This window comes from Stegostoma tigrinum, chromosome 50, assembly GCF_030684315.1.
Source record: "Stegostoma tigrinum isolate sSteTig4 chromosome 50, sSteTig4.hap1, whole genome shotgun sequence".
NCBI classification, from domain to species: Eukaryota; Metazoa; Chordata; class Chondrichthyes; order Orectolobiformes; family Stegostomatidae; genus Stegostoma; species Stegostoma tigrinum.
Window position 1 is genome coordinate 1,495,424 of NC_081403.1, and position 27,500 is coordinate 1,522,923.

The 27,500-nt window shown below is 57.9% G+C and overlaps 2 protein-coding genes across 4 annotated transcripts in view; one reads left to right on the forward strand and one right to left on the reverse strand.

The window, feature by feature from the left end:
- Positions 1–17,893, forward strand: part of LOC132207506 (sulfotransferase 1C2-like) — a 20,175-nt gene extending 2,282 nt beyond the window's left edge. For 2 of the 3 annotated variants that reach the window (XM_059643284.1, XM_059643285.1), the window contains 6 exons: positions 2,545–2,673; positions 4,272–4,369; positions 8,651–8,777; positions 9,443–9,537; positions 14,708–14,888; positions 17,402–17,893. In XM_059643284.1, the coding sequence (XP_059499267.1) occupies positions 2,545–2,673; positions 4,272–4,369; positions 8,651–8,777; positions 9,443–9,537; positions 14,708–14,888; positions 17,402–17,526 (755 nt within the window). In that variant the 3' untranslated portion in view covers positions 17,527–17,893. The remainder of the gene's footprint in view (positions 1–2,544; positions 2,674–4,271; positions 4,370–8,650; positions 8,778–9,442; positions 9,538–14,707; positions 14,889–17,401) is intronic. The other variant, XM_059643286.1, reaches the window with a different exon arrangement.
- Positions 17,894–24,877: 6,984 nt separating this feature from the next.
- Positions 24,878–27,500, reverse strand: part of LOC125450538 (interferon-inducible GTPase 5-like) — a 5,962-nt gene continuing 3,339 nt past the window's right edge. The window contains exon 2 of the mRNA XM_059643294.1: positions 24,878–26,197. Within this exon, the coding sequence (XP_059499277.1) occupies positions 24,979–26,163 (1,185 nt within the window). The 5' untranslated portion in view covers positions 26,164–26,197 and the 3' untranslated portion in view covers positions 24,878–24,978. The remainder of the gene's footprint in view (positions 26,198–27,500) is intronic.

The window sequence follows — 27,500 nt, forward strand, 5'->3', positions numbered from 1 at the left end:
CCATACACCCAACCCACACCCCGACACACACTCCCACCCCCCATCCCCCACACACACCCCCCATCCCCCACACACATCCCCACCCCCCCACACACACCCCCACCCCCCACACATCCCCACCCCCACACTCCCCACACACTCCCCCACACACACACCCACACCCCATCTCCCCCACACACACACCTCCACCCCCCCACACACACCCCCACCCCCCATACACCCCATCTCCCCCCCACACCCCCCCAACACTCACACACCCCACCCCCCCCACACACACCCCATCTCCCCCACACACACACCCCCACCCCCCCACCCCCCAACACAAACCGCCACCCCCCCATCCCATACACACACCCCCATTCCCCCACACCCCCCATCCCCCACACACCCCACCCCCCACTCACACACCCACCTCCCACACACACACCCACACCCGATCCGCCCCACACACCCCCACACTCCCCCACACCCCATCTCCCCCACACATCCCCACACACACAACCACCCCCCCCACACACACCCCCACACCCGATCCGCCCCACACACCCCCACAGCCCATCTCCCCCACACACCCCCACACCCCATCTCCCCCACTCCCCCACACACCCCACCCCCCACACCCCCCCCACACACCCCACCCCCCACACACACACGCACCCCCCCACACACCCCCACACCCGATCCGCCCCACACACCCCCACAGCCCATCTCCCCCACACACCCCCACACCCCATCTCCCCCACTCCCCCACACACCCCACCCCCCACACCCCCCCCACACACCCCACCCCCCACACACACACGCACCCCCCCACACACCCCCACACCCGATCCGCCCCACACTCCCCCACACCCCATCTCCCTCACACACCCCCAAACACCACACCCCCCACACACACACCCAACCCCCCACACACACCCCATCACCCCACACACACCCCCACACCACATCCCCCCCACACACCCCCACCCCCCACACACAACCCCACACCACATCCCCCCCACACACCCCCACCCCCCACACACCCCACCACAACCCCATTCCCCCACACATCCCCACCCCCCACACACTCCCCCACACACACACCCCCACACCCCATCTCCCCCCCCACTCACACCCCCACACACACACCCGCACACCCCATCTCCCCCCCACACACACCCCCACCCCCCCATCCCATACACACACCCCCATTCCCCCACACCCCCCCACCCCCCACACACACACACCTCCCCACCCCCCACACACACACCCACCCCCCCACACACACCCACACACCCGATCCTCCTCACACACCCCCACACTCCCCCACACCCCATCTCCCCCACACACCCCCACACACCCCACCCCCCACACAAACACCCACGCCCCAACACCCAATCCGCCCCACACACCCCCACACCCCATCTCCCCCACACACCCCCACACCCTATCCCCCCGCACACACACCTCCACCCCCCCGACACACACTCCCACCCTCCCATCCCCCCCACACACCGCCCCACACCCCATCCCCCCCACACATCCCATCCCCCCCCCCGCACCCCATCCCCCCCACACCCCCCCCACCGCATCCCCCAACACACCCCAATCCCCCCACACCTCCCCACCCCCCCATACACACCCCCACGCCCCCATACACACCCCCAAACCCCAACTCCCCACACACACCACAACCCCCCACTCACACCCCATCCTCCCACATATCCCCCACACACCCTCACACACACACACACACACACTCACCCTCCACACACAGACCCCCACTCTCCACAAACACGCACCCTCTACACCTCCACCCTCCACACACACACCCCCACACCCTACACCTCTACATACACACCCACACGCACCCCACCCCCCACGCACACTGTACACACACACCCTCTATACATACACCCCACAATCCCCAGCCACACACACACCCACCCAGCCACACCCCACACATCCTCTCTACACACACCCCCACCCCACACCCTCCCACACACACACACACGTCCCACATCCAACCACACTCCCACCCCGCACACACACACCCACCCCACACCCTCCGACACACAAATCCATCCCACACACCCCCACCCTCCCACACACCCCCAGCCCACACCCTCCCACACACCCCACCCTGCCACACACGTTGCCACCCTCCCACACACAGAGCCTCACACAGACCCCCACCCCACCACCCTCACACACAAATCCCATCACCCACCTCCCAACCCCCACCATCCAGTCACCCACCTCCCCCCACCCCGTCACGCACCTCCCCACACACACCCCACTCCATCACCCACATCCCCCACCCCCACACCCAATCTCACAGCCCTGCCCTTAGGTCCCACACCCTGACACTGTTACACATGAGGATCCCATCCATCACCCTCCCACACAGGTCGAGTAGGCCATTCAGCCCCTCCACCTCAGCCCAATCCTAACTCCCCAAACCCTACACTGACTCCCTCCCAATTTTCTCTGTTCCCTGTGTTTAATCAGATCCCTCTCTCTGCATTCTCACCCCCCCCCCCGCCCCCGCACCTTGGTCAGGTACCACCTGGGTCCAGGAGATTGTGGACGCCATCCTCCATGAGGGGGACCATGCGAAATGCGGCCGGGCTCCAATCCACAAGAGGATTCCTTACCTTGAGTTCAGCTTCAGGGGCCTCTTGCCCTCCGGTGAGAGTCTGACCCTCGGGGGGGGGTGGGGGGGGGGGGGGGTGACTGGATGGAGTGGGGGGGGGAAGTGGACGATGGGATGGATGGGAGTGGTGTTGGGACAGGGGTGCAATGGGGTGGGATGGGGATGATGGGACGGGGTTGGGGGTGACGGAATGGGGGTGGATCATAGGGTGTAGGAATGGGGGTTGCAATGGGACAGGGGATGAAGGGGCGGGGGGTGATGGACAGGAGGGACGGGGGTGTGATAGGACAGTGGGTAGAGGGGTGATGGGGCGAGGGTGAGGGGAGTAATGGGACAGGGTGGAGCAGCGGTGGCAGGGTAGTGGGATGATGGAGGGGGCGATGGCAAGGGGGGTTGGGGTGGTGATGGGACAGGGAGGGGGCGATGAGACGGGGGAGGGTGGCGATGGGACGGGGGCAATGGGACGGGGAGACAGAGCTATGGGATGGGGGAGACGGGCGATGGGATGGGGTTGTGGTCATGGGATGGGGTAGGGGCGATGTGACGGGTGAGAGGGACAATGCAATGGGGGTGGGGCAGCGATGGGATGGGGGTGGTGTGGCAGTGGGACGGGGAGAGGGAGCTGTGGGATGGGGGAGAGGGGCGATGGGACATGGGGTGTGGTCATGGGACGGGGTAGGGGCGATGGCCGGGATGGGAGGGGTGGGAAAAGGGGTTGTGGTCATGGGGCGGGGTAGGGGCGATGGCATGGGTGGAGGGGCGATGGGACGGGGTGGAGGGGCAAGACGAGGTGGGGCGAGACAGAGGGGCGATGGGACGGCGGGGAGGGGTGATGGGACAGGGCGGTGGAGGGGCAGCGGGGTAGAGGGATGATGGAGAGGGGAAATGGTGAGGGAGGTTGGGGCAGCGATGGGACGGGGGTGGTAGGGCGGTGATGGGACAGGGGAGAAGGGGCGATGGGATGAGTGGGAGGGGGTGATGGGATGGGGAGTTGGAACATGGAGGAGGGAGTGATGGGACGTGGGGTGCAGGGGCCATGGGATGGGGAGAGAGAGGTGATTGGATGGGGGCGCTGAAGGAAATGAGGGGAATGGGGAGTGTGAAAATGCAGATGAGGGAGGGGGAATGTGAGGGGGAGGCGAGGGGAAGGCTGAGAGCAAGAAGAAAAGTGAGAAGGTGGGGGGAGGTGAGAGGGAGGGGGGAAGGTGAGGGGTGGTGCGAGGTGGAGAGAGGGGGAGAATGTGAGGGGAGAGGGAAGGAGAGGGTGAGGGGAGCGGGAGGGGGAGGATGGAGAAGAGGGGAGGGTGGGGGGTGAGGGGGGTGAGGGGGAAGGGGTAGGCGAAGGTGAGGTGAAGGGGATTTAAGAGGTGGAGGGGAAGGTGAGGGGTTGGGGGAGAGGGAGTGGAAGTGGGAGGTTGGGAGGGGCAGGGGAGGGTGATGGGGAGGGGGGAGGTTAAGAGGGGGCGGGTGAGGGGAAGGTCCAGGGGAGGGAAAAGGGCTGCGAACCACCCCGGGGGGGGGGTCAGACCCTAACATTGTGTGTTCCTCTGTATTCACCCCGTCCCCTTCCTACCTGCCCATCCACCCCCACCCCCGACCTGCATTCCGCTGTATTACCCCCCCCCTCCCTCAGGGATAGACAGCCTGGCTGAGATGACCTCCCCGAAGGTGATAAAAACACATCTTCCCTTCCAGCTGGTTCCCAAATCCTTCCTCGAGCAGAACTGCAAGGTACACAGTCAGGCTGGGGGTCTGTGTGTCTGTGTGCACGTTTGCATCTGTGTGTGTACACGTATGTGTCTGTGTGAATGTTTCCATCTGTGTGTGTACACGTATGTGTCTGTGTGCACGTTTGCATCTGTGTGTGTACACGTATGTGTCTGTGTGAATGTTTCCATCTGTGTGTGTGTGTACACGTATGTGTCTGTGTGAATGTTTCCATCTGTGTGTGTGTACACGTATGTGTCTGTGTGAATGTTTCCATCTGTGTGTGTACACGTATGTGTCTGTGTGCACGTTTGCATCTGTGTGTGTACACGTATGTGTCTGTGTGAATGTTTCCATCTGTGTGTGTGTGTACACGTATGTGTCTGTGTGAATGTTTCCATCTGTGTGTGTACACGTATGTGTCTGTGTGAATGTTTCCATCTGTGTGTGTGCATGCATGTGTCTGTGTGCACGTTTGCATCTGTGTGTGTACACGTATGTGTCTGTGTGAATGTTTCCATCTGTGTGTGTGCATGTATGTGTCTGTGTGCACGTTTGCATGTGTGTGTGTACACATATGTGTCTGTGTGAATGTTTCCATCTGTGTGTGTACACATATGTGTCTGTGTAAATGTTTCCATCTGTGTGTGTACACGTATGTGTCTGTGTGAATGTTTCCATCTGTGTGTGTACACATATGTGTCTGTGTGAATGTTTCCATCTGTGTGTGTGCATGCATGTGTCTGTGTGCACGTTTGCATGTGTGTGTGTACACGTATGTGTCTGTGTGAATGTTTCCATCTGTGTGTGTACACGTATGCATCTGTGGGTGTGTACACATCTGTGTGTGCACAAATGCATCTGTATGTGTCTGTGTGCACGTATGCATCTGTGTGTGCATTTTTGTGTGTCTGTGTGCATCTGTGTGTGTGTGTCTTGTGTGTGTCTGTGTGTGCATTTTGTGTGTGTCTGTGTGCATCTGTGTGTGTGTGTCTTGTGTGTGTCTGTGTGCATCTGTGTGTGCATCTTGTGTGTGTCTGTGTGCATCTCTGTGTGTGTGTCTTGTGTGTGTCTGTGTGCATCTTGTGTGTGTCTGTGTGTATCTCTGTGTGTGTGTCTTGTGTGTGTCTGTGTGCATCTGTGTGTGTGTCTTGTGTGTGTCTGTGTGCATCTTGTGTGTGTCTGTGTGCATCTGTGTGTGTGTCTTGTGTGTGTCTGTGAGCATCTTGTGTGTGTCTGTGTGCATCTGTGTGTGTGTCTTGTGTGTGTCTGTGTGCATCTGTGTGTGTGTCTTGTGTGTGTCTGTGAGCATCTGTGTGTGTGTCTTGTGTGTGTCTGTGTGCATCTTGTGTGTGTCTGTGTGTATCTCTGTGTGTGTGTCTTGTGTGTGTCTGTGTGCATCTTGTGTGTGTCTGTGTGTATCTCTGTGTGTGTGTCTTGTGTGTGTCTGTGTGTATCTCTGTGTGTGTGTCTTGTGTGTGTCTGTGTGTGCACATATGCGTATGTGAGTTCCTCATTTTGGCGGTAGCGATCATAACTCTGTTACTTTTACAATAGTCATGGAAAACTATCGGTACATACTGCAGGGTAAGGTTTATAACTGGGGGAAGGGTAATTACAATTCTGTTAGGCAAGAACTGGGTGAGGTAAACTGGGAACCGATGCTGGCAGGGAAGAGCACGATAGAAATGTGGAGATTGTTTAAGGAATGCATACTGCGTGTGCTCGATATGTTTGTCTCCAGCAGGCAGGGAAGATGTGGTCGAGTGAGGGAGCTTTGGTTCCAAGAGAGAATTGGAACAACTAGTTAAAAGGAAGAAGGAGGCTTATGTAAGGTTTAGGAAACAAGGATCAGAAAAGACTCCAGAGGGATACAAGTTATCCAGGAAGGAGCTGAAGAAAGGGCTTAGGACAGCTATAAGGGGTCATGAGGAAACTCTGCAGACAGGATCAAGGAAAACTCCGAGGCTTTTTACACATACGTGAGGAATAAGAGAATGACCAGAGAAAGGGTGGGGCCGATCAAGGATTGTAAAAGGGAATTTGTGCACAGAGCCTAAAGAGATAGCAGAGGTCCTGAATGAATACTTTTCTTTGGTATTCACAGCCGAGAGGGACCTAGTTGTAGGGGAGGACAGTGTGAAACAGGCTGGTCAGCTAGAGGAGGTCGATGTTAGTGAGGAGGATGTACTAGGAATTTTGAGCAACTTGAAGATAGATAAGTCCCCCAGGCCTGATGGGATTTATCCAAGGATTCAAATGGGAAGCGAGGGAAGAGATTGAGGGCCTTTGGCGATGATCTTTTCACCCTCACTGTCAGTGGGTACAGTGTCGGAAGCTTAGAGAGAGGCAAACGTCATTCCCTTGTTCAAAAAAGGGGATAGGGATAACCCTGGAAATTACAGGCCAGTTAGTTTCACATCAGTGTTGGGCAAACTCTTGGAAAGGGCTCTGTCAGACAGGATTCACGATCATGCGGAGGAAGGCAGAGCAATGGATGTGGTGTACATGGATTTAAGTGAGGCGTTTGATAAGATTCCCCATGGTAGGCTCATGCAGAAGGTAAGGAGGCATGGGATGGGGGGAAATGTGGCAGATTGGGTTCAGAATTGGCTGACCCACAGAAAACAAAGGGTGGAAGTGGACTGAAAACATTCAACACGGTGCTCAGTTACGAGTGGTGTAACACAAGGATCTGTTCTGGGTCCTCTTCTATTTGTGATTTTTGTAAATGATTTGGATGAAGGAGCGGACGGGTGGATTAGGAAGTTCGCGGGCGATACGAAGGTGGGTCGCATTGTGGATAGGGCAGAGGGCCGTTCTAGGTTACAAAGGGACATTGATAGGATGCAGAGCTGGTCTGAGAAGTGGCAGATGGAGTTTAACCCTGAAAAGTGTGAAGTGATTCATTTCGGAAGGACAAACTTGAAAGCAGAATACAGGGTTAACGGAAAGTTTCTTGGCAATGTGGAGGAGCAGGGGATCTTGGGGTTCATGTCCACAGTTCCCTGAAAGCTGCCACCCAGGTGGATAGAGTTGATAAGAAGGCGTACAGTGTGTTAGATTTCATTAATAGAGGGATTGAGTTCAAGAGCCGTGAAGTTATGCTCCAGCTATACAAAAGCCTGGTTCGGCCACATCTGGAGTATTGTGTCCAGTTCTGCTCGCCCCATTACTGGAAAGACGCAGAAGCGTTGGAAAAGGTGCAGAGGAGATTTACCGGGATGTTCCCTGGAACGGAGGGAGGGTCTTACCAGGAAAGGTTGAGAGAGCTAGGGCTTTTCTCTTTAGAACGACGAAGGATGAGAGGTGACTTGATAGAGGTGTGCAAAATGATCAGAGGTATACATAGAGTGAACAGCCAGAGACTTTTCCCTAGGGTGGGGGTAGCTATTATTAGGGGGTGTGGTTTTAAAGTGAGTGGAGGTAGATACAGGAGAGACATCTGAGGTAGGTTCTTTACTCAGAGAGTGGTTGGGGCGTGGAATGCATTGCTGGAGAGGGGAGTGGAGTCTGCCTCATTAGGGGCACCGAAGCGGCTACTAGATAGGCATAAGGATGGTAGGATAAGGTAGGGGTGGAGGTTAGATAGACCTTAGGATTAGGGTAAAAGTTCGGTGCAGGGCCTGTATTGCTCTATGTCTGTGTGTGTGTGGGAATGTGTGTGTGTGGGAATGTGTGTGCATCTGTGCGTGTGGGTGAGAATGTGTGTCTGTGTGGGAGTGTGTGTGTGAGTGGGATTGTGCGTGTATGCATGTGTGTGAGAGTGAGAGTTTGTGTGTCAGGTTGTGTGTGTGAGAGTGTGTGTGTGTGCAAATGTGTGGGAGTGTGTCCGTTAGTGTGTGTGAGTAGGAGTGTGTGTGCGTGTGTGTGCACAAGTGCATGCGAGTGTGTGTGCAGTGGGTTTTGTAGACAGTACACACTGCTGCGGTTGTGTTGGGAGGGAGGGAGTGTTGGAGGGGTTGGTGTCTGGTGGGAGGGGGTGGTGCTGTTTTGCCCCTGGACAGTGAAGAGCTTCCCAAGTGCTGTCGCAGCTGTTCAGGGCAAGTGGGGAGTGTTTCCTCCCGCTCCTGCCCGTGTCAATAGTGGGACAGGCTTTAGCGGTGGGGGGGGCAGTCAGGACGGGAGTTACTCGCTGCAGGATTCCCAGCCTCTGACCCACTCCTGTAGCTGCAGGATTGATACGGTGCAGCTCTGGTTCAGTCTGGAGTCAATGCCAGTTGGACGGTGGGTTTTGTGGCAGGGACACACAACCTGACACCTTACACCCTCTCCACCAACATCCCCCCAACCCCATCTCCTCAGATAATCTACTGCGCCCGAAATGCCAAGGACAATCTCGTCTCTTACTTCCACTTCGACCAAATGAACAAGATCCAACCGGAACCAGGCAGTTGGGAGGAATATTTCCAGAGGTTTCTCCAGGGAAATGGTAAGTACAGAGAGTGAATTCAGGTTCAGAGAGATTGAACGGGAAGAAACCACTCAGTAATGTTTGTGTTTGTGTTTGAGAGTGTGTGAGAGAGAGCATATGTGTGTGTCTTAGAGTGTGTGTGAGTGTGACAGGACGTGTGTTACTCTCCCCTCTGTCTCTCTGTACCCTCTTTGTTTGTATCTGTCCCCATTTTTCTTTCTCTCTCTCTACCCCCTCCCTCTCTCCCTGCCCCCACACACTACCCCTCCATCTCTGTATCTATCACCCTCCCTCACTCTCTCCATCCCTCCCTCTGTCTTTCGATCTCTTCCCCGTCCCTCACTCTCGCCCTGTCTGTCTCACCATCAGTCTCTCTCCACCTCTGTCTTTCCTCTCCCCGCCCCCTTCGCATTCTCCCCTGCATCCGTCTCCCCTCCTCCCTTCCCCCTTCGCATTCTCCCCTCCCCGCTCTCCCCGTGCCCCCCTGTAACACTGCCCATTGAAGACAGCCTTTTGAACCATCAAGAAGCGAAGGGTTACAGTGACAGGGTGGGTAATTGGAGCCGAGTGCAGAAAGAGATCAGCCACCATCTTATTGAATGATGGAGTAGGGTCGATGGGTAAATGGCCCACTCCTGCCCGAATTCCTCATGTTCTGACATTCCTACCCTCATGTCTTGCAGTGACCTATGGCCTTTGGCATGACCATGTGAAAGGCTGGTGGCAGGTCAAGGATGAACACCCCATTCTCTACATTTTCTACGAAGACATCAAAGAGGTTCCATAAGCAATGCTGTCACACATGGGCCATCTCAATGCAGGGAGTTCCAGTCCACGTGGTGGACACAGAGAAATGGGAGAGTGAGGGGTTAGACTGGGTGGGATATTACAGGGAGTGGGGAGTGAGGGGGACAGAGTGGGATTAGACAGGGTGGGATATTAGAGGGTGCGGGGTGTGAGGGGGAAGAGTGGGATTAGACTGGGTGGGAAATTACATGGAGTGGGGAGTGCAGGGGACAGAGTGGGATTAGACTGGGTGGGATATTAGAGAGTGTGGGGAGTGAGGGGGCAGAGTGGGATTAGACTGGGTGGGATATTAGAGGGTGTGGGGAGTGAGGGGGAAGAGTGGGATTAGACTGGGTGGGATATTTGAGGGTGCGGGGTGTGAGGGGGATGAGTGGGATTAGACTGGGTGGGATATTACAGGGAGTGGGGAGTGAGGGGGACAGAGTGGGATTAGACTGGGTGGGATATTAGAGAGTGCGGGGAGTGAGGGGGACAGAGTGGGATTAGACTGGGTGGGATATTAGAGGGTGCGGGGAGTGAGGGGGACAGAGTGGGATTAGACTGGGTGGGATATTAGAGGGTGCGGGGAGTGAGGGGGCAGAGTGGGATTAGACTGGGTGGGATATTAGAGGGTGTGGGGAGTGAGGGGGAAGAGTGGGATTAGACTGGGTGGGATATTTGAGGGTGCGGGGTGTGAGGGGGCAGAGTGGGATTAGACTGGGTGGGATATTAGAGGGTGCGGGGTGTGAGGGGTAAGAGTGGGATTAGACTGGGTGGGATATTAGAGGGTGCGGGGAGTGAGGGGGCAGAGTGGGAATAGACTGGGTAGGATATTAGAGGTTGCAGGGTGTGAGGGGGCAGAGTGGGATATTAGTGGGTGTGGGGTGTGAGGGGGCAGAGTGGGAGTAGACTGCGTGGGATATTAGAGGGTGTGGGGTGTGAGGGGGAGAGTGGGATTAGACTGGGTGGGATATTAGAGGGTGCGGGGAGTGACGGGGAAGAGTGGCCTTAGACTGGGTGGGATATTAGAGGGTGTGGGGTGTGAGGGGGCAGAGTGGGATTAGACTGGGTGGGATATTAGAGGGTGCAGGGTGTGAGGGGACAGAGTGGGATTAGACTGGGTGGGATATTAGAGGGTGCAGGGTGTGAGGGGGCAGAGTGGGATTAGACTGGGTGGGATATTAGACGGTGCGGGGTGTGAGGGGGCAGAGTGGGATTAGACTGGGTGGGATATTAGTGGGTGTGGGGTGTGAGGGGGCAGAGTGGGATTAGACTGTGTCGGATATTAGAGGGTGCGGGGAGTGAGGGGGCAGAGTGGGAATAGACTGGGTGGGATATTCGAGGGTGTGGGGAGTGAGGGGTGCAGAGTGGGATTAGACTGGGTGGGATATTAGAGGTTGCGGGGAGTGAGGGGGCAGAGTGGGATTAGACTGGGTGGGATATTAGAGGTTGCGGGGGGTGTGAGGGGGCAGATTGGGAATAGACTGGTTGGGATATGAGAGGGTGCGGGTTGTGAGAGGGAAGAGTGGGATTAGACTTTGTGGGATACTAGAGGGTGCGGGGAGTGAGGGGGAGAGTGGGATTAGACTGGGTGGGATATTAGAGGGTGCGGGTTGTGAGGGGGCAGAGTGGGATTAGACTGGGTGGGATATAAGAGGGTGCGGGGTGTGAGGGGGCAGTGTGGGATTAGACTGGGTGGGATATTAGAGGGTGCGGGGTGTGAGGGGGCAGAGTGGGATTAGACTGGGTGGGATATTAGAGGGTGCGGGGTGTGAGGGGGAAGAGTGGGATTAGATTGGGTGGGATATTAGAGGGTGCGGGGAGTGAGGGGGCAGAGTGGGATTAGACTGGGTGGGATATTAGAGGGTGTGGGGAGTGAGGGGGTAGAGTGGGATTAGACTGGGTGGGATATTAGAGGGTGCGGGGTGTGAGGGGGTAGAGTGGGATTAGACTGGGTGGGATATTAGAGGGTGCGGGGTGTGAGGGGGTAGAGTGGGATTAGACTGGGTGGGATATTAGAGGGTGCGGGGTGTGAGGGGGCAGAGTGGGATTAGACTGGGGGTGATATTAGAAGGTGCGGGGTGTGAGTGGGCAGAGTGGGATTAGACTGGGTGGGATATTAGAGGGTGCGGGGTGTGTGGGGGCAGAGTGGGATTAGACTGGGTGGGATATTAGAGGGTGCGGGGTGTGTGGGGGCAGAGTGGGATTAGCCTGGGTGGGATATTAGAGGGTGCGGAGTGAGGGGGCAGAGTGGGAATAGAATGGCTGGGATATTAATGGGTGTGGGGAGTGAGGGGGCAGAGTGGGATTAGACTGGGTGGGATATTAGAGGGTGTGGGGTGTGAGGGGGCAGAGTGGGATTAGACTGTGTCGGATATTAGAGGGCGCGGGGAGTGAGGAGACAGAGTGGGATTAGAGTGGGTGGGATATTAGAGGTTGCGGGGAGTGAGGGGGCAGAGTGGGATTAGACTGGGTGGGATATTAGAGGGTGCGGGTTGTGATGGGGAAGAGTGGGAATAGACTGTGTGGGATATTAGAGGGTGCGGGGTGTGAGGGGGAAGAGTGGGATTAGACTGGGTGGGATATTTGAGGGTGCAGGGTGTGAGGGGGCAGAGTGGGATTAGAACTGGTGGGATATTAGAGGGTGCGGGGTGTGAGGAGGCAGAGTGGGAATAGACTGGGTGGGATATTAGAGGGTGCGCGGAGTGAGGGGGCAGAGTGGGATTAGACTGGGTGGGATATTAGAGGGTGCGGGGATTGAGGGGACAGACTGGGATTAGACTGGTTGGGATATTAGTGCGTGTCAGGTGTGAGGGGGCAGAGTGGGATTAGACTGGGTGGGATATTAGAGGGTTCGGTGTGTGAGGGGGATGAGTGAGATTAGACTGGGTGGGATATTAGAGGGTGCGGGGTGTGAGGGGGCAGAGTGGGATTAGACTGGGGGTGATATTAGAGGGTGCAGGGTATGAGTGGGCAGAGTGGGATTAGACTGGGTGGGATATTAGAGGGCGCGGGGTGTGTGGGGGCAGAGTGGGAATAGACTGGGTGGGATATTAGTGGGTGTGGGGAGTGAGGGGGCAGAGTGGGAATAGACTGGGTGGGATATAAGTCGCTGTGGGGAATTATGGGGCAGAGTGGGATTCGACTGGGTGGGATATTAGAGGGTGCGGGGAGTGAGGGGGAAGAGTGGCCTTAGACTGGGTGGGATATTAGAGGGTGTGGGGTGTGAGGGGGCAGAGTGGGATTAGACTGGGTGGGATATTAGAGGGTGTGGGGTGTGAGAAGGGCAGAGTGGGAATAGACTGGGTGGGATATTAGAGGGTGCGGGGAGTGAGGGGACAGAGTGGGATTAGACTGGGTGGGATATTAGAGGGTGCGGGTTGTGTGGGGGCAGAGTGGGATTAGACTGGGTGGGATATTAGAGGGTGCGGGGTGTGAGCGGGCAGAGTGGGATTGGACTGGGTGGGATATTAGACGGTGTGGGGAGTGAGGGGGCAGAGTGGGATTAGACTGGGTGGGATATTATAGGGTGTGGGGTGTGTGGGGGCAGAGTGGGATTAGACTGGGTGGGATATTAGAGGGTGTGGGGTGTGAGGGGGCAGAGTGGGATTAGACTGGGTGGGATATTAGAGGGTGTGGGGTGTGAGGGGGCAGAGTGGGATTAGACTCGGTGGGATATTAGTGGGTGCGGGTTGTGAGGGGGCAGAGTGGGATTAGACTGGGTGGGATATTAGAGGGAGCGGGGAGTGAGGGGACAGAGTGGGATTAGACTGGGTGGGATATTAGAGGGTGTGGGGTGTGAGGGGGCAGAGTGGGATTAGACTGTGTCGGATATTAGAGGGCGCGGGGAGAGAGGGGACAGAGTGGGATTAGAGTGGGTGGGATATTAGAGGTTGCGGGGAGTGAGGGCGCAGAGTGGGATTAGACTGGGTGGGATATTAGAGGGTGCGGGTTGTGATGGGGGAGAGTGGGACTAGACTGGGTGGGATATTAGAGGGTGCGGGGTGTGAGCGGGAAGAGTGGGATTAGACTGGGTGGAATATTTGAGGGTGCAGTGTGTGAGGGGGCAGAGTTGGATTAGAATTGGTGGGATATTAGAGGGTGCGCGGAGTGAGGGGGCAGAGTGGGATTAGACTGGGTGGGATATTAGAGGGTGCGGGGTGTGAGGGGGTAGAGTGGGATTAGACTGTGTGGGATATTAGAGGGTGCGGGGTGTGAGGGGGCAGAGTGGGATTAGACTGGGTGGGATATTAGAGGGTGCGGTGTGTGAGGGGGCAGAGTGGGAATAGACTGGGTGGGATATTAGAGGGTGCGGGGTGTGAGGGGGCAGAGTGGGAATAGACTGGGTGGGATATTAGAGGGTGTGGGGTGTGAGGGGACAGAGTGGGATTAGACTGGGTGGGATATTAGAGGGTGTGGGGTGTGAGGGGGCAGAGTGGGATTAGACTGGGTGGGATATTAGAGGGTGTGGGGTGTGAGGGGGCAGAGTGGGATTAGACTGGGTGGGATATTAGAGGGTGTGGGGTGTGAGGGGGCAGAGTGGGATTAGACTGGGTGGGATATTAGAGGGTGTGGGGTGTGAGGGGACAGAGTGGGATTAGACTGGGTGGGATATTAGAGGGTGCGGGGTGTGAGGGGGCAGAGTGGGATTAGACTGGGTGGGATATTAGAGGGTGCGGGGTGTGAGGGGGCAGAGTGGGATTAGACTGGGTGGGATATTAGAGGGTGCGGGGTGTGAGGGGGCAGAGTGGGATTAGACTGGGTGGGATATTAGAGGGTGCGGGTTGTGAGGGGGCAGAGTGGGATTAGACTGGGTGGGATATTAGAGGGTGCGGGGTGTGAGGGGGCAGAGTGGGATTAGACTGGGTGGGATATTAGAGGGTGCGGGGTGTGAGGGGGCAGAGTGGGATTAGACTGGGTGGGATATTAGAGGGTGCGGGGTGTGAGGGGGCAGAGTGGGATTAGACTGGGTGGGATATTAGAGGGTGCGGGGTGTGAGGGGGCAGAGTGGGATTAGACTGGGTGGGATATTAGAGGGTGCGGGGTGTGAGGGGGCAGAGTGGGAATAGACTGGGTTGGTACAGGGAGTGAGGATTGTGGTGTCAGTGGGATATTAATGAGTTTAAGTCTCTGCTTTCTCCTGGTGTTTGCTGTTGGGACAGGACCCCAGGAGGGAGATAGTGAAGATAATGAAGTTCCTGGGGAAGGAGTTACCTGACGCGGTTCTTGATGGGATAGTACAGCAGACATCGTTCGAATCGATGAAGGAAAACCCCATGACGAACTACTCGACTGTCTCGGATCGCTACTTCGACCGCTCCATCTCCCTCTTCATGCGCAAAGGTCTGCATGCCCCCTCCCCTCGCGTTTGCCTTGTATCGTTGTGGGGATCACTGCACCCTGGGGGTGACGGCCCTTTCCTGGCTCCAGTCGAGACAGGTTTCACCAGAACTCTGCATTGGGAGTTAACACTCGACCCGAGATGGAACATGGGCCCTTTCCTGGCCCCCGGCCTCTGATGCACAGGCCTGGTGGAGTGTTAGTCGGGGGGGCGCTGGTGGATAGATTCGTCCCGGGCCCAGCTTTCCCAAAGGAGGTTCACCGCCAGGAGTGGAGATGGGGACAGTTGGGGGTGAGGGGCCTAGGAAGATGCCTGGGCCTTGGGGAGTGGGGGTGGGGGCGCTGCAGTGGGAAGAGGCCTGGTGGTGGGAGAGAGTTGGGGGAGAGATCTGACGGGGTAGAGGCCTGTCGGGGAGGGTGTGGAGAGGCCTAGAGCTGGGAGAGAGGTCTGGGGTGGAGGGTTGAGGCCTGGTGGAGAAGGTAGACATCTGGAGGGAGTAGAGGCTTGTCGGTGGCGGGGATGCCTGGAGGGGGAGAGTGGGGGTGTGCGGGGGAGTGGCCTGGGGGGGAGAGTAGGAGTTGGGGGAGGAGAGGCCTAAATGGGGGACAAAGGCCTAGACAGGGGAGCGTAGGAGTGGGGTGGGGGGAGAGGCTTGGAGTAGGGGAGAGTTGGGGGTGTTGTGGGGGGAGGCCTGGAGGGTGTGAAGGGGCCGTGGGGTGGGGGGGCGCTGCGGGTGGTGTGGAGGGGAATGGGGGTGGTGTGGAGAGTGGGGGTGTGGAGGGGAATGGGGGTGGTGGGGGGAGAAACCTGGAGGGTGTGGAGAGGCCAAGAGGCGGAGGAAGAGGCCTGGAGCGGGGAGAGTCGCGGTGGCAGGGGGAGAGGCCTGGACCGGGGAGAGTCGGGGTGGCAGGGGGAGATGCCTGGAGGGGGGAGAGTGGGAGTGGCAGGGGGAGAGGCCTGGAGGGGGGAGAGTGAGGGTGGCAGGGGGAGAGGCCTGGAGGGGGGAGAGTGGGGGTGGCAGGGGGAGAGGCCTGGAGGGGGGAGTGTGGGAGTGGCAGGGGGAGAGGCCTGGAGGGGGGAGTGTGGGAGTGGCAGGGGGAGAGGCCTGGAGGGGGGAGAGTGGGGGTGGCAGGGGGAGAGGCCTGGAGGGGGGAGAGTGGGGGTGGCAGGGGGAGAGGCCTGGAGGGGGGAGTGTGGGAGTGGCAGGGGGAGAGGCCTGGAGGGGAGAGAATGGGGGTGGCAGGGGGAGATGCCTGGAGGGGGGAGAGTGGGGGTGGCAGGGGGAGAGGCCTGGAGGGAGGAGAGTGGGGGTGGCAGGGGGAGAGGCCTGGAGGGGGGAGAGTGGGAGTGGCAGGGGGAGAGGCCTGGAGGGGGGAGAGTGGGGGTGGCAGGGGGAGAGGCCTGGAGGGGGGTGAGTGGGAGTGGCAGGGGGAGAGGCCTGGAGGGGGGAGAGTGAGGGTGGCAGGGGGAGATGCCTGGAGGGGGGAGAGTGGGGGTGGCAGGGGGAGAGGCCTGGAGGGGGGAGAGAGGGGGTGGCAGGGGGAGAGGCCTGGAGGGGGGAGAGAGGGGGTGGCAGGGGGAGAGGCCTGAGGGGGGAGAGTGGGGGTGGCAGGGGGAGAGGCCTGGAGGGGGGAGAGAGGGGGTGGCAGGGGGAGAGGCCTGGAGGGGGGAGAGTGGGGGTGGCAGGGGGAGATGCCTGGAGGGGGGAGAGTGGGGGTGGCAGGGGGAGATGCCTGGAGGGTGGAGAGTGGGGGTGGCAGGGGGAGATGCCTGGAGGGTGGAGAGTGGGGGTGGCAGGGGGAGATGCCTGGAGGGGGGAGAGTGGGGGTGGCAGGGGGAGCGGCCTGGAGGGGGGAGAATGGGGGTGGCCGGGGGAGATGCCTGGAGGGGGGAGAGTGGGGGTGGCAGGGGGAGATGCCTGGAGGGGGGAGAGTGGGGGTGGCAGGGGGAGATGCCTGGAGGGGGGAGAGTGGGGGTGGCAGGGGGAGAGGCCTGGAGGGGGGAGAGTGAGGGTGGCAGGGGGAGAGGCCTGGAGGGGGGAGAGTGGGGGTGGCAGGGGGAGATGCCTGGAGGGGGGAGAGTGGGGGTGGCAGGGGGAGAGGCCTGGAGTGGGGAGAGTGGGGGTGGCAGGGGGAGAGGCCTGGAGGGGGGAGTGTGGGAGTGGCAGGGGGAGAGGTCTGGAGGGGGGAGAGTGGGAGTGGCAGGGGGAGAGGCCTGGAGGGGGGAGAGTGGGGGTGGCAGGGGGAGAGGCCTGGAGGAGGGAGAGTGGGGGTGGCAGGGGGAGAGGCCTGGAGGGGGGAGAGTGGGGGTGGCAGGGGGAGAGGCCTGGAGGAGGGAGAGTGGGGGTGGCAGGGGGAGATGCCTGGAGGGGGGAGAGTGGGGGTGGCAGGGGGAGAGGCCTGGAGGGGGAACAGTGGGGGTGGCAGGGGGAGAGGCCTGGAGGGGGGAGAGTGGGGGTGGCAGGGGGTGGAGGGGGAGATGGTGCCTGATGGCATTGCTGACTATCTCTCCTCAGGGACAGTAGGCGACTGGAAGAACCACTTCACCGTGGCCCAGGACGAGGTGTTTGAGGAGGATTACCGGAGGAAAATGGGTGATACTGACCTGCGTTTCCGCACCGAGCTGCGAGGGTCCCAGTGAACCTGCGATACCCGGCACAGCAAGAACCAACACCTCCTAGTTCCAGCCCCTTCTCGAAACCTCTGCAGTCACTGCAGGGCCCCATCGTCCCTAAAATCAAATTCACTTCATGGTTTCAGGGAGCCCTGCAAACTCTCGAGGGGCCAGGGAGGGACGGTATTGCGTGGCCTCGTGTCTCTCCACTCCCTGACGATTCACAATCCTCCTCAGTGCCCGAATGATCGAGTCTAATTTCTCACAAATGCTGACATGGCGCCAGCCCAATGCAGTTTCCATGTGAGATGATGAAGCCAAATGTTACATTGAGCATAAATTCGAGACAATGATTAAAGATTGTCAAGGGGCTAGTCCCGCAGTTCATTGCAAACTCGCTCCAGTGTTTTAAATTCAAATATCGTGCGATCACATCGGGGACAGGGAGTCACAGAGTCTGTCAGTGCCCACTCCCTCAGCGCTGACCCTCCGACAGTGCCCACTCCCTCAGCACTGACCCTCCGACAGTGCCCGCTCCCTCAGCACTGACCCTCCGACAGCGCCCGCTCCCTCAGCGCTGACCCTCCGACAGTGCCCGCTCCCTCAGCGCTGACCCTCCGACAGTGCCCACTCCCTCAGCGCTGACCCTCCGACAGTGCCCGCTCCCTCAGCGCTGACCCTCCGACAGTGCCCGCTCCCTCAGCGCTGACCCTCCGACAGTGCCCGCTCCCTCAGCGCTGACCCTCCGACAGTGCCCACTCCCTCAGCACTGACCCTCCGACAGTGCCCGCTCCCTCAGCACTGACCCTCCGACAGTGCCCACTCCCTCAGCGCTGACCCTCTGACAGTGTCCGCTCCCTCAGCACTGACCCTCCGACAGTGCCCACTCCCTCAGCGCTGACCCTCTGACAGTGTCCGCTCCCTCAGCGCTGACCCTCCGACAGTGCCCGCTCCCTCAGCGCTGACCCTCCGACAGTGCCCGCTCCCTCGGCGCTGACCCTCCAACAGTGCCCACTCCCTCAGCGCAGACCCTCCCACAGTGCCCGCTCCCTCAGCACTGACCCTCCGACAGTGCCCACTCCCTCAGTGCCTGCTCCCTCAGCGCTGACCCTCTGACAGTGTTGCGCTCCCTCAGCTCACCATGCTGCAGATGTGGTATTCCCCTGTTTCAGTGGAATAACACATCCCGATTGCTTTGCTATGAAGGCCATTCACCTGTCCACTTCCTGCTGTACCTGCACTGCTACTGGCCGATGAGGTAGACCCACAGCTTATTGAACACTCCCATCTCTCAACTGATGGCCATTCTGATAATAACCTGCCTGCCCATTTTCTCTCCCAAAATGGGTAACCTCACGTTTATCTGCCATGCGCTCACACAGCCTCTCCAAATTGCAATCCATATCGACTACGGATGTGCCCAAGTCTACTCTGCCCGTCAGAAATTTTCCTGGGAAGTTCTGAGCCATCTGTGCAGAACCAGGATCAGATCTTCAGACTGATGTCTCCAAGGAAATCAGAAGTGGTTCAATCATATTGTCGCCAAAATCGTGAATCCTGAAACACAGCACTGGAATTTCTATGGTTTTCCGCACAGGAATCGTAGAATCCCTGCAGTGTGGAAGCAACCCATTCCTCCCTGAGTCCACACTGTTCCTCCAGAGTCCATCCAACTCATATCAATCCTGCTATCCTTTGCCTGTAACACTACATCTCCCACAGACACCACACTCTAACCCGCACATCCCTGGGCACTACGGGACAATTTCCCATCGGCCAATCCCACCCTAACCCCCACATCCCTGGGCACTACGGGACAATTTCCCATCGGCCAACCCCACCCTAACCCACACATCCCTGGGCACTACGGGACAATTTCCCATCGGCCAATCCCACCCTAACCTGCACATCCCTGGGCACTACGGGACAATTTCCCATCGGCCAACCCCACCCTAACCCCCACATCCCTGGGCACTACGGGACAATTTCCCATCGGCCAACCCCACCCTAACCCACACATCCCTGGGCACTACGGGACAATTTCCCATTGGCCAATCCCACCCTAACCCGCACATCCCTGGGCACTACGGGACAATTTCCCATTGGCCAATCCCACCCTAACCCGCACATCCCTGGGCAATACGGGACAATTCCCCATCGGCCAATCCCACCCTAACCCGCACATCCCTGGGCACTACGGGACAATTTCCCATCGGCCAATCCCACCCTAACCCCCACATCCCTGGGCACTACGGGACAATTTCCCATCGGCCAACCCCACCCTAACCCACACATCCCTGGGCACTACGGGACAATTTCCCATCGGCCAATCCCACCCTAACCTGCACATCCCTGGGCACTACGGGACAATTTCCCATCGGCCAACCCCACCCTAACCCACACATCCCTGGGCACTACGGGACAATTTCCCATTGGCCAATCCCACCCTAACCCGCACATCCCTGGGCACTACGGGACAATTTCCCATTGGCCAATCCCACCCTAACCCGCACATCCCTGGGCAATACGGGACAATTCCCCATCGGCCAATCCCACCCTAACCCGCACATCTCTGGGCACTACGGGACAATTCCCCATCGGCCAATCCCACCCTAACCTGCACATCCCTGGGCACTACGGGACAATTTCCCATCGGCCAATCCCACTCTAACCCCCACATCCCTGGGCACTACAGGACAATTTCCCCATCGGCCAATCCCACCCTAACCCGCACATCCCTGGGCACTACGGGACAATTTCCCCATCGGCCAATCCCACCCTAACCCCCACATCCCTGGGCACTACGGGACAATTTCCCCATCGGCCAATCCCACCCTAACCCGCACATCCCTGGGCAATACGGGACAATTCCCCGTTGGCCAACCCCACCCTAACCCGCACATCCCTGGGCACTACGGGACAATTTCCCATCGGCCAATCCCACCCTAACCCGCACATCCCTGGGCACTACGGGACAATTTCCCCATCGGCCAATCCCACCCTAACCCCCACATCCCTGGGCACTACGGGACAATTTCCCCATCGGCCAATCCCACCCTAACCCGCACATCCCTGGGCACTACGGGACAGTTCCCCGTTGGCCACCCCACCCTAACCTGAATATCTTTGAACTATGGGAGGAAACCAGAACGCCTGGAGGAAAGCCACACAGACACGGGGGAGAATATGCAATATCGACTCAGACAGTCACCCGAAGGTAGGATTTAACCTATTCACCCCCACCCTTCTCCACCCAATATGCACCCTGTGGTTGAAACTCACAAGCCTGTAATCATTCATTTGAAAGATCACAGGGAACCTCTGAATTTGTCCAATCTATCAAGATATTCGCGTAGCTTTTCATTGAGATAACTGTAACAACGAACAGTGGACTGTAGTGCACATCTGTAAGTTTGAACACAGATTAAAGCACCGAAATATTTCATACTTTTCAAACAACAAAACAGACGGATGAGCTGGCTGTGAAAATCTAACTGAATGCAGTGGGAGCATTTCATTTCGCCAGTTTTGGATTTTGCATGAGATTAACTTTTCACTCCTGTGCAATGCGGCGTAGCACTTTATCCAGTGGACAAACCAAACGCAGCCTTCGGAGATGTCTCACATGCGCTCTGCTGTTATTTCTCTTGACCATTTCTCAGTGGCTTTTAAATAAGACATGGAAGACAAGGCCAGAGGACAGTATGAAGACGAGACGTAGGCCATTCAGCCCTTCGACTCTATTCCGCCGCTCGACGAGAACGGGCCCATCTGATCATTCCCCAGCTCCAGCCTTTCCCCTATTATCCTTCCTTCCCGACCCGATTCGAAACTTAAAAGTTTTCTCGAGGAGACTTGTAGCTCGGGCTGTGGATGGGGTTGGATCCACACGTTTGGCCCCGCCGCGAGGTAACGCTGTCAGTGCGTTTCTGGTGAAGCGTCGATGTTTCTGTGCTGCTGTTTATTTATCCGCTTCACTTCGCTGCACCTCAGTAAATAATCCCACAGATTCACTCCCCTCAGGACCGAAGAAATTTCTCCTCATCTCCAACCCCCTCCCACACTCCCGCCACTGTTCGGAGATGGTGCTCCCTTGTCCCAGACTCTCCCACAAGGGACTAATAAAACCTTTCCTGAAACTACCCTGCCAAGTCCTCTCAGAGCCTAGTACTTTGCAATCAGATCGTCTCTTTATCTTCTGTATTCCCACGAACACAGGGCCCAACCTTCTCCTCATAAAAGAGTGCTACCATACCCAGGATCAGCTGAGGGAACCGCCTCTGGTCTGCCTCTGAGACCAATGTGTATTTCCATTGAGGTAAGGGACACCCCTCCCCCGCCCCAACAACAACCCAGAAACTATATACACGATTCTAGCGCCTTGTGTAGATTTAGAAAAACCTCCTGACTATTTCAAAGAGAATGAAACAAAACAGAGGCGAGAAAACAATTAGCTTCCCTTCCCCGTTTCTTGCTTTGTGTCTTTTGGGGGCGAGGACTTCCAAACTCTTCTCTGCTCTAACTTTCTAAAACGTGTCTCATTGTGCTTGGGGGTGGGGGGGGGGGCGATGGCATGGTGGGATTATCGCTGCCCTGTTAACCCAGCTAACATCCTAGGGATGCGTCCTGCCACGGCACATGGAGTAATTTACAATTCTATAAAAATATCTGGAATTAAGGATCTAATGATGACCATGAATTCGTTGCTGTGGAAAAACCCATCTGGTTCACTAATGCCCTGTGAGGAAGGAAACTGCCGTCCTTACCTAGTCTAATCTACATGTGACTCCAGACCCACAGCGCTGTGTTTGTCTCTGAGCTACCCTCTGGGGCAATTAGGCAGAGGTAATACAGCCTGGGTTCAACCAGTGACATCTGCATCCCGTGAATGAATGAAGATAACAGCTTTCTGAAGGAAGAAGGTCAATAATCTCATCAGGTTAAGTACCAAGGTGTCTCTCCCTCTATCTCTGACCCTGTACCCACCCCTCGGACGAGCGGGCATTGCGCAGGTCCAGAGGCATCGGCAGGGGGTGGCTTTGGTAGGATGCCCACATTCCCAAAACTTTTCACTGAGGCTTTGAACATTTTCCCCTCCCGCTCCCATCGACCTCCGCGTGCCCCAGCCTTTCCTCCAAGCTACCCACTCACTCACTCAGGGGCACCCCGTCTGTGCCAATCCCTCCCTGTTGGCCGAGATACCTCCACCTCTCCCTTTCACTCACTCTCTCCCTCTCCCCCCACCTCACCCACTCTTCCCTTCCTTCCAACACACCATACCCCCACCGAGACCCACTACCACCCCCCAACACCCCTGTAACACTCCGCGATACCCCCTATCACCCCCCCCCCAGCGCTCCCCTAACACCCCCTACACCTCCAACACCCCCCAACATCAGCAGCAAGGACAGATGGAAGGAATAGGAGCCTGGCAGCTCTGGCCGAGTGGACTGAGCACGAGGACAGAGGGCAATGCCAGGCAGGGGGAAACCGCGAGCATCAGGGAGAGAGAGGGGCATGAAGAATGGAACCCAGGGGTACCCAGGGTGGATCCAGTCAGAGCCGACCCATTGGCAGAGATGCATGGTGATGGCTGCCCAGTGTAACCCTGCCCCTGTCGGTAGGTGGTGGGGGGAGGGTTTGGGGGTCCGGAGGGGCTGCCTCATTTTGGGCACCAATTCCGAGGCTGCAGGTACATACAGCCGGTGCCCCAGGGTGGGGGTCGGCGGAAAGTTGTGGGGGTGGGGTTGACGTTTTGGGTGTGGACCCTCCTTCAGCAAAGAGGTAGGGTCCCCGACCCGGAACGGCAACTGCTCCGGATCCTCTGACGCTGGCCCTGGGTTCTTCCAGCTCCGACCCTGTTGTTGTCTCTGAGTCCAGCTTCTGCAGATCTGACCATCGCCATTTTCCTATTTCACCCCCCCCCCCCCCTCCCCACCCCAACCAACCCGGCCCGGATCCTGAGTGAGGGGCCAATCCGCTGAGTCAGCTGGAGATGGGGATCGCCTGAAGGTTCCCTTTGATCACTGGGTGATCCCGATGAAGGAGATTCCCACAGTTTGATCAGAAACTTCAAACTCAGGCAGGTGCGGCCTGGCCCCGAAACCCCTCGGGATATGGCTCTCTGGTTCAACGTCGCTTTCAGAAGGAACAGAGCCTGTTTGACGTGTTATTCAGACCGATGCTCTCGCTGGCCCGCGCTATCAGTAAAGGCACACAGCTGCTTTCAACGGAGAGAGGTTTATTTGCACAATTCATCAGAAGCATTGATCCCAATTCCACACCAGTCGCCACTGGGCCCGTAAACCAACACATCGAGGTGTCCGTCAACCACTTTATAAAGATTTACAAGGTGTCTGGCTTCGGGCTGTGCATTCCAAGCCTGAGCCTGCAGACAACAAAACATTTCATTCTCAAATCATCTCAAAGCCCCATTCCTTTCGAGCTGGAGATCTCTCTCTCCATTACTGCGGAAAGCACAGGCAACAGAAGGAAGCAGATACTTGCTCTCCAGCTCCAGGAGCTGGGTCAGTTTACACACAAGCCAAGCCAAGATTAATCGCTAGTCGCGAGTACGCACAAGCCACCTCTCTCCTTCGGTTTCTCTGCCTCTGGGTGCCTCTCTGTCACTGTGTGTCAGTGTGTGTCTGTGTCAATGTTAGTACCATTGTCTGTCAGTGTGCGAGGGGGTGTGTGCGTGTTTCTATTAGTTTCACTGCGTGTGTCAGGGTGTGTCACTCTGGGAGTCTGTGTCACTGCGTGTGTCAGGGTGTGTTACTCTGGGAGTCTGTGTCACTGTGTGTGTCAGGGTGTGTCACTCTGGGAGTCCGTGTCACTGCGTGTGTCAGGGTGTGTCACTCTGGGAGTCTGTGTCACTGCGTGTGTCAGGGTGGTTTTGTGTCAATGTACATGTGGGTGCTGCGTGTGTGCACATCGTTCGCAGTGTCTGTGTACGTGTCAGTGTGTGTCTGTGAGAGTGTGAAAGTGTATGTGAAACAGAGTGTGTGCGTGTCTGAGTGAGTGTGTGTGTAAGTATGTGAGAGTGTGTGTGTTTGAGTGTGTGTGTGTGTGTGTGTAAGTATGTGAGAGTGTGTGTGTTTGAGTGTGTGTGCGTGTGTTTGAGTGCGTGTGTGTAAGTATGTGAGTGTGTGTGTGTGTGTGTAAGTATGTGAGAGTGTGTGTGTTTGAGTGTGTGTGTGTGTATGTGTGTAAGTATGTGAGAGTGTGTGTGTTTGAGTGTGTGCGTGTGTGTGCGTGTGTGTGTGTTTGAGTGCGCGTGTGTAAGTATGTGAGAGTGTGTGTGTTTTGAGTGTGTGTGTGTGTGTGTGTGTAAGTATGTGAGAGTGTGTGTGTTTGAGTGTGTGCGTGTGTGTGCGTGTGTGTGTGTTTGAGTGCGCGTGTGTAAGTATGTGAGAGTGTGTGTGTGTTTGAGTGTGCGTGTGTGTGTGAGTGTGTGCCTGGATCAGTCCGTGCCCTCTCTTATTTCAGTGGGAGTACCTTCTGCAGCAGCCTCTCGCTGTCCTGTGCCATCTCGCCCACCGCTGCCTCCAACATGCTGAGGGTGTGTCTGTAGCTCAATGTGGCCGATCCCATTTGCCCAACCACTGGCACCACGTTCAGAAGCGTCGCCAGGATCCTCCCTGACTGTGCAGCCTTGGCAATCTGCTTCTTGACAGCACTGACACACACCGCCAGCCCGAACGTGGATGTCACGGCCGAGGAGAACTCCTCTGGCTTCCTCCCCACCCTCTTCGCCCACCGGCCACGGGAATCCTCATCCAGCCCGAAGGCCTTGCGGTAGGAGGTCAATGTGGCGACCAACTGGGTCATGCCGCACATATCGGAGAGCACGGGGATAGGCATCATGTTCACCAAAATGGGCCTGGCGGCCACCTTCCAAATTTCGTTCATCATGAGCTCTTTCTTCGCCTGCTCAATCTTGGAGGTGACGCAGGGCACGGCGAACAGAAAGGCGCGTTTCTTCAGCTCAGAAAGATCCTGTGCCAAGTCCAGCAGCAGCTCCTCAAAGCCGAGGCTCCCCGGTCGCCAGCTGGTAACAAGGAAAACCTTCGGAAGTTGCTCCTTCAGCCCGTCGTTTGGCGATGCCTCCCGTTGTTCACCTCCAGGCAGGAGGGGGTCACTCGCTGACTCCATGCGGACGAGGTAGACATTCTTCTGCCTCTTCTGAATGGCCTTGGCCAGGAGTAACTCATTCTCTGTGAAGCGATCGGAGCTGAGGATCAGGAAGGCGTCGAATCGGTGAAATGCCACATGGTCCAAATACTCCGCGGCTGAAAAGTCTGGGCTCCCGATCGCAGGAAGATCCCAGATCTGCAGCGCGTTGGTGCTCGGGAATTTGTAATTTGTGGGCTCGGTGACCGACCCCCCAGCGGGACAGGCTCCTGCCTCGTTGTCCGGAACATTCCGTATGGCGTCGATGAACGAGGACCTGCCTCCAACGGATTCCCCAGTCACTGCGATACGAGCTTCCACGCTCTCGAACCTGTCCAGCTGCTTCAGGACAGTCTCAGTAAAGAAGTTGACCGCCCCAGGGCTGGCCGTGGAAATTAAACTCAAAATGTCGAAGGAACCCGCCTCGCTCAGTGGGGTTTCAAGGAGCGAGGCCATGGTCTCTCCTCCGCTTGCCAGGGCGAGGCTGTCCATCTCAGTCACCTCTTCGCGAGTCACTATCGTAGACCTGGTGGAACTAATCAGACGTCAGTAGCAGAAAGAGACTGTTGTTCTCGCTCCTTCACATTGAGCCATGAGATGGCTACAAACCTCGAGGTCATCCCGAAGAGGCAAAGATGCTCTGCCCGAGAGCTGGGGTAGGGGTAGGAGAGAGTGGCTGAAGCTCCGTCACTCTCTGGTCCCAGAGGGAGGGTGGGAGGTGGCGGGAAAGAATTGCGTGCAAAATGCGTCATGACCCAGCCCAGGAGATCTAATGCACAGGGTCTGTGCTGAGATGGTGCCACATTGATCAAGGGTTACCTCTGAGGGAGCGGGCACTGTCGGAGGGTCAGCGCTGAGGGAGCGGGCACTGTCGGAGGGTCAGCGCTGAGGGAGCGGGCACTGTCGGAGGGTCAGTGCTGTGGGAGCAGGCACTGTCAGAGGGTCAGCGCTGAGGGAGCGGGCTCTGTCGGAGGGTCAGCGCTGAGGGAGCGGGCACTCTCAGAGGGTCAGTGCTGAGGGAGCGGGCACTGTCGGAGGGTCAGCGCTGAGGGAGCGGGCGCTGTCAGAGTGTCAGCGCTGAGGGAGCGGGCACTGTCGGAGGGTCAGCGCTGAGGGAGCGGGCACTCTCAGAGGGTCAGTGCTGAGGGAGCGGGCACTGTCGGAGGGTCAGCGCTGAGGGAGCGGGCGCTGTCAGAGGGTCAGCACTGAGGGAGCGGGCACTGTCGGAGGGTCAGCGCTGAGGGAGCGGGCGCTGTCGGAGGGTCAGTGCTGAGGGACTGGGCACTGTCCGGAGGGTCAGTGCTGAGGGAGCGGGCTCTGTCGGAGGGTCAGCGCTGAGGGAGCGGGCACTGTCGGAGGGTCAGCGCTGAGGGAGCGGGCGCTGTCGGAGGGTCAGCGCTGAGGGAGCGGGCACTCTCAGAGGGTCAGCGCTGAGGGAGCGGGCTCTGTCGGAGGGTCAGTGCTGAGGGAGCGGGCGCTGTCAGAGGGTCAGCGCTGAGGGAGCGGGCACTGTCGGAGGGTCAGCGCTGAGGGAGCGGGCGCTGTCAGAGGGTCAGCGCTGAGGGAGCGGGCACTGTCGGAGGGTCAGCGCTGAGGGAGCGGGCACTCTCAGAGGGTCAGCGCTGAGGGAGCGGGCTCTGTCGGAGGGTCAGCGCTGAGGGAGCGGGCACTCTCAGAGGGTCAGTGCTGAGGGAGCGGGCACTGTCGGAGGGTCAGCGCTGAGGGAGCGGGCGCTGTCAGAGTGTCAGCGCTGAGGGAGCGGGCACTGTCGGAGGGTCAGCGCTGAGGGAGCGGGCACTCTCAGAGGGTCAGTGCTGAGGGAGCGGGCA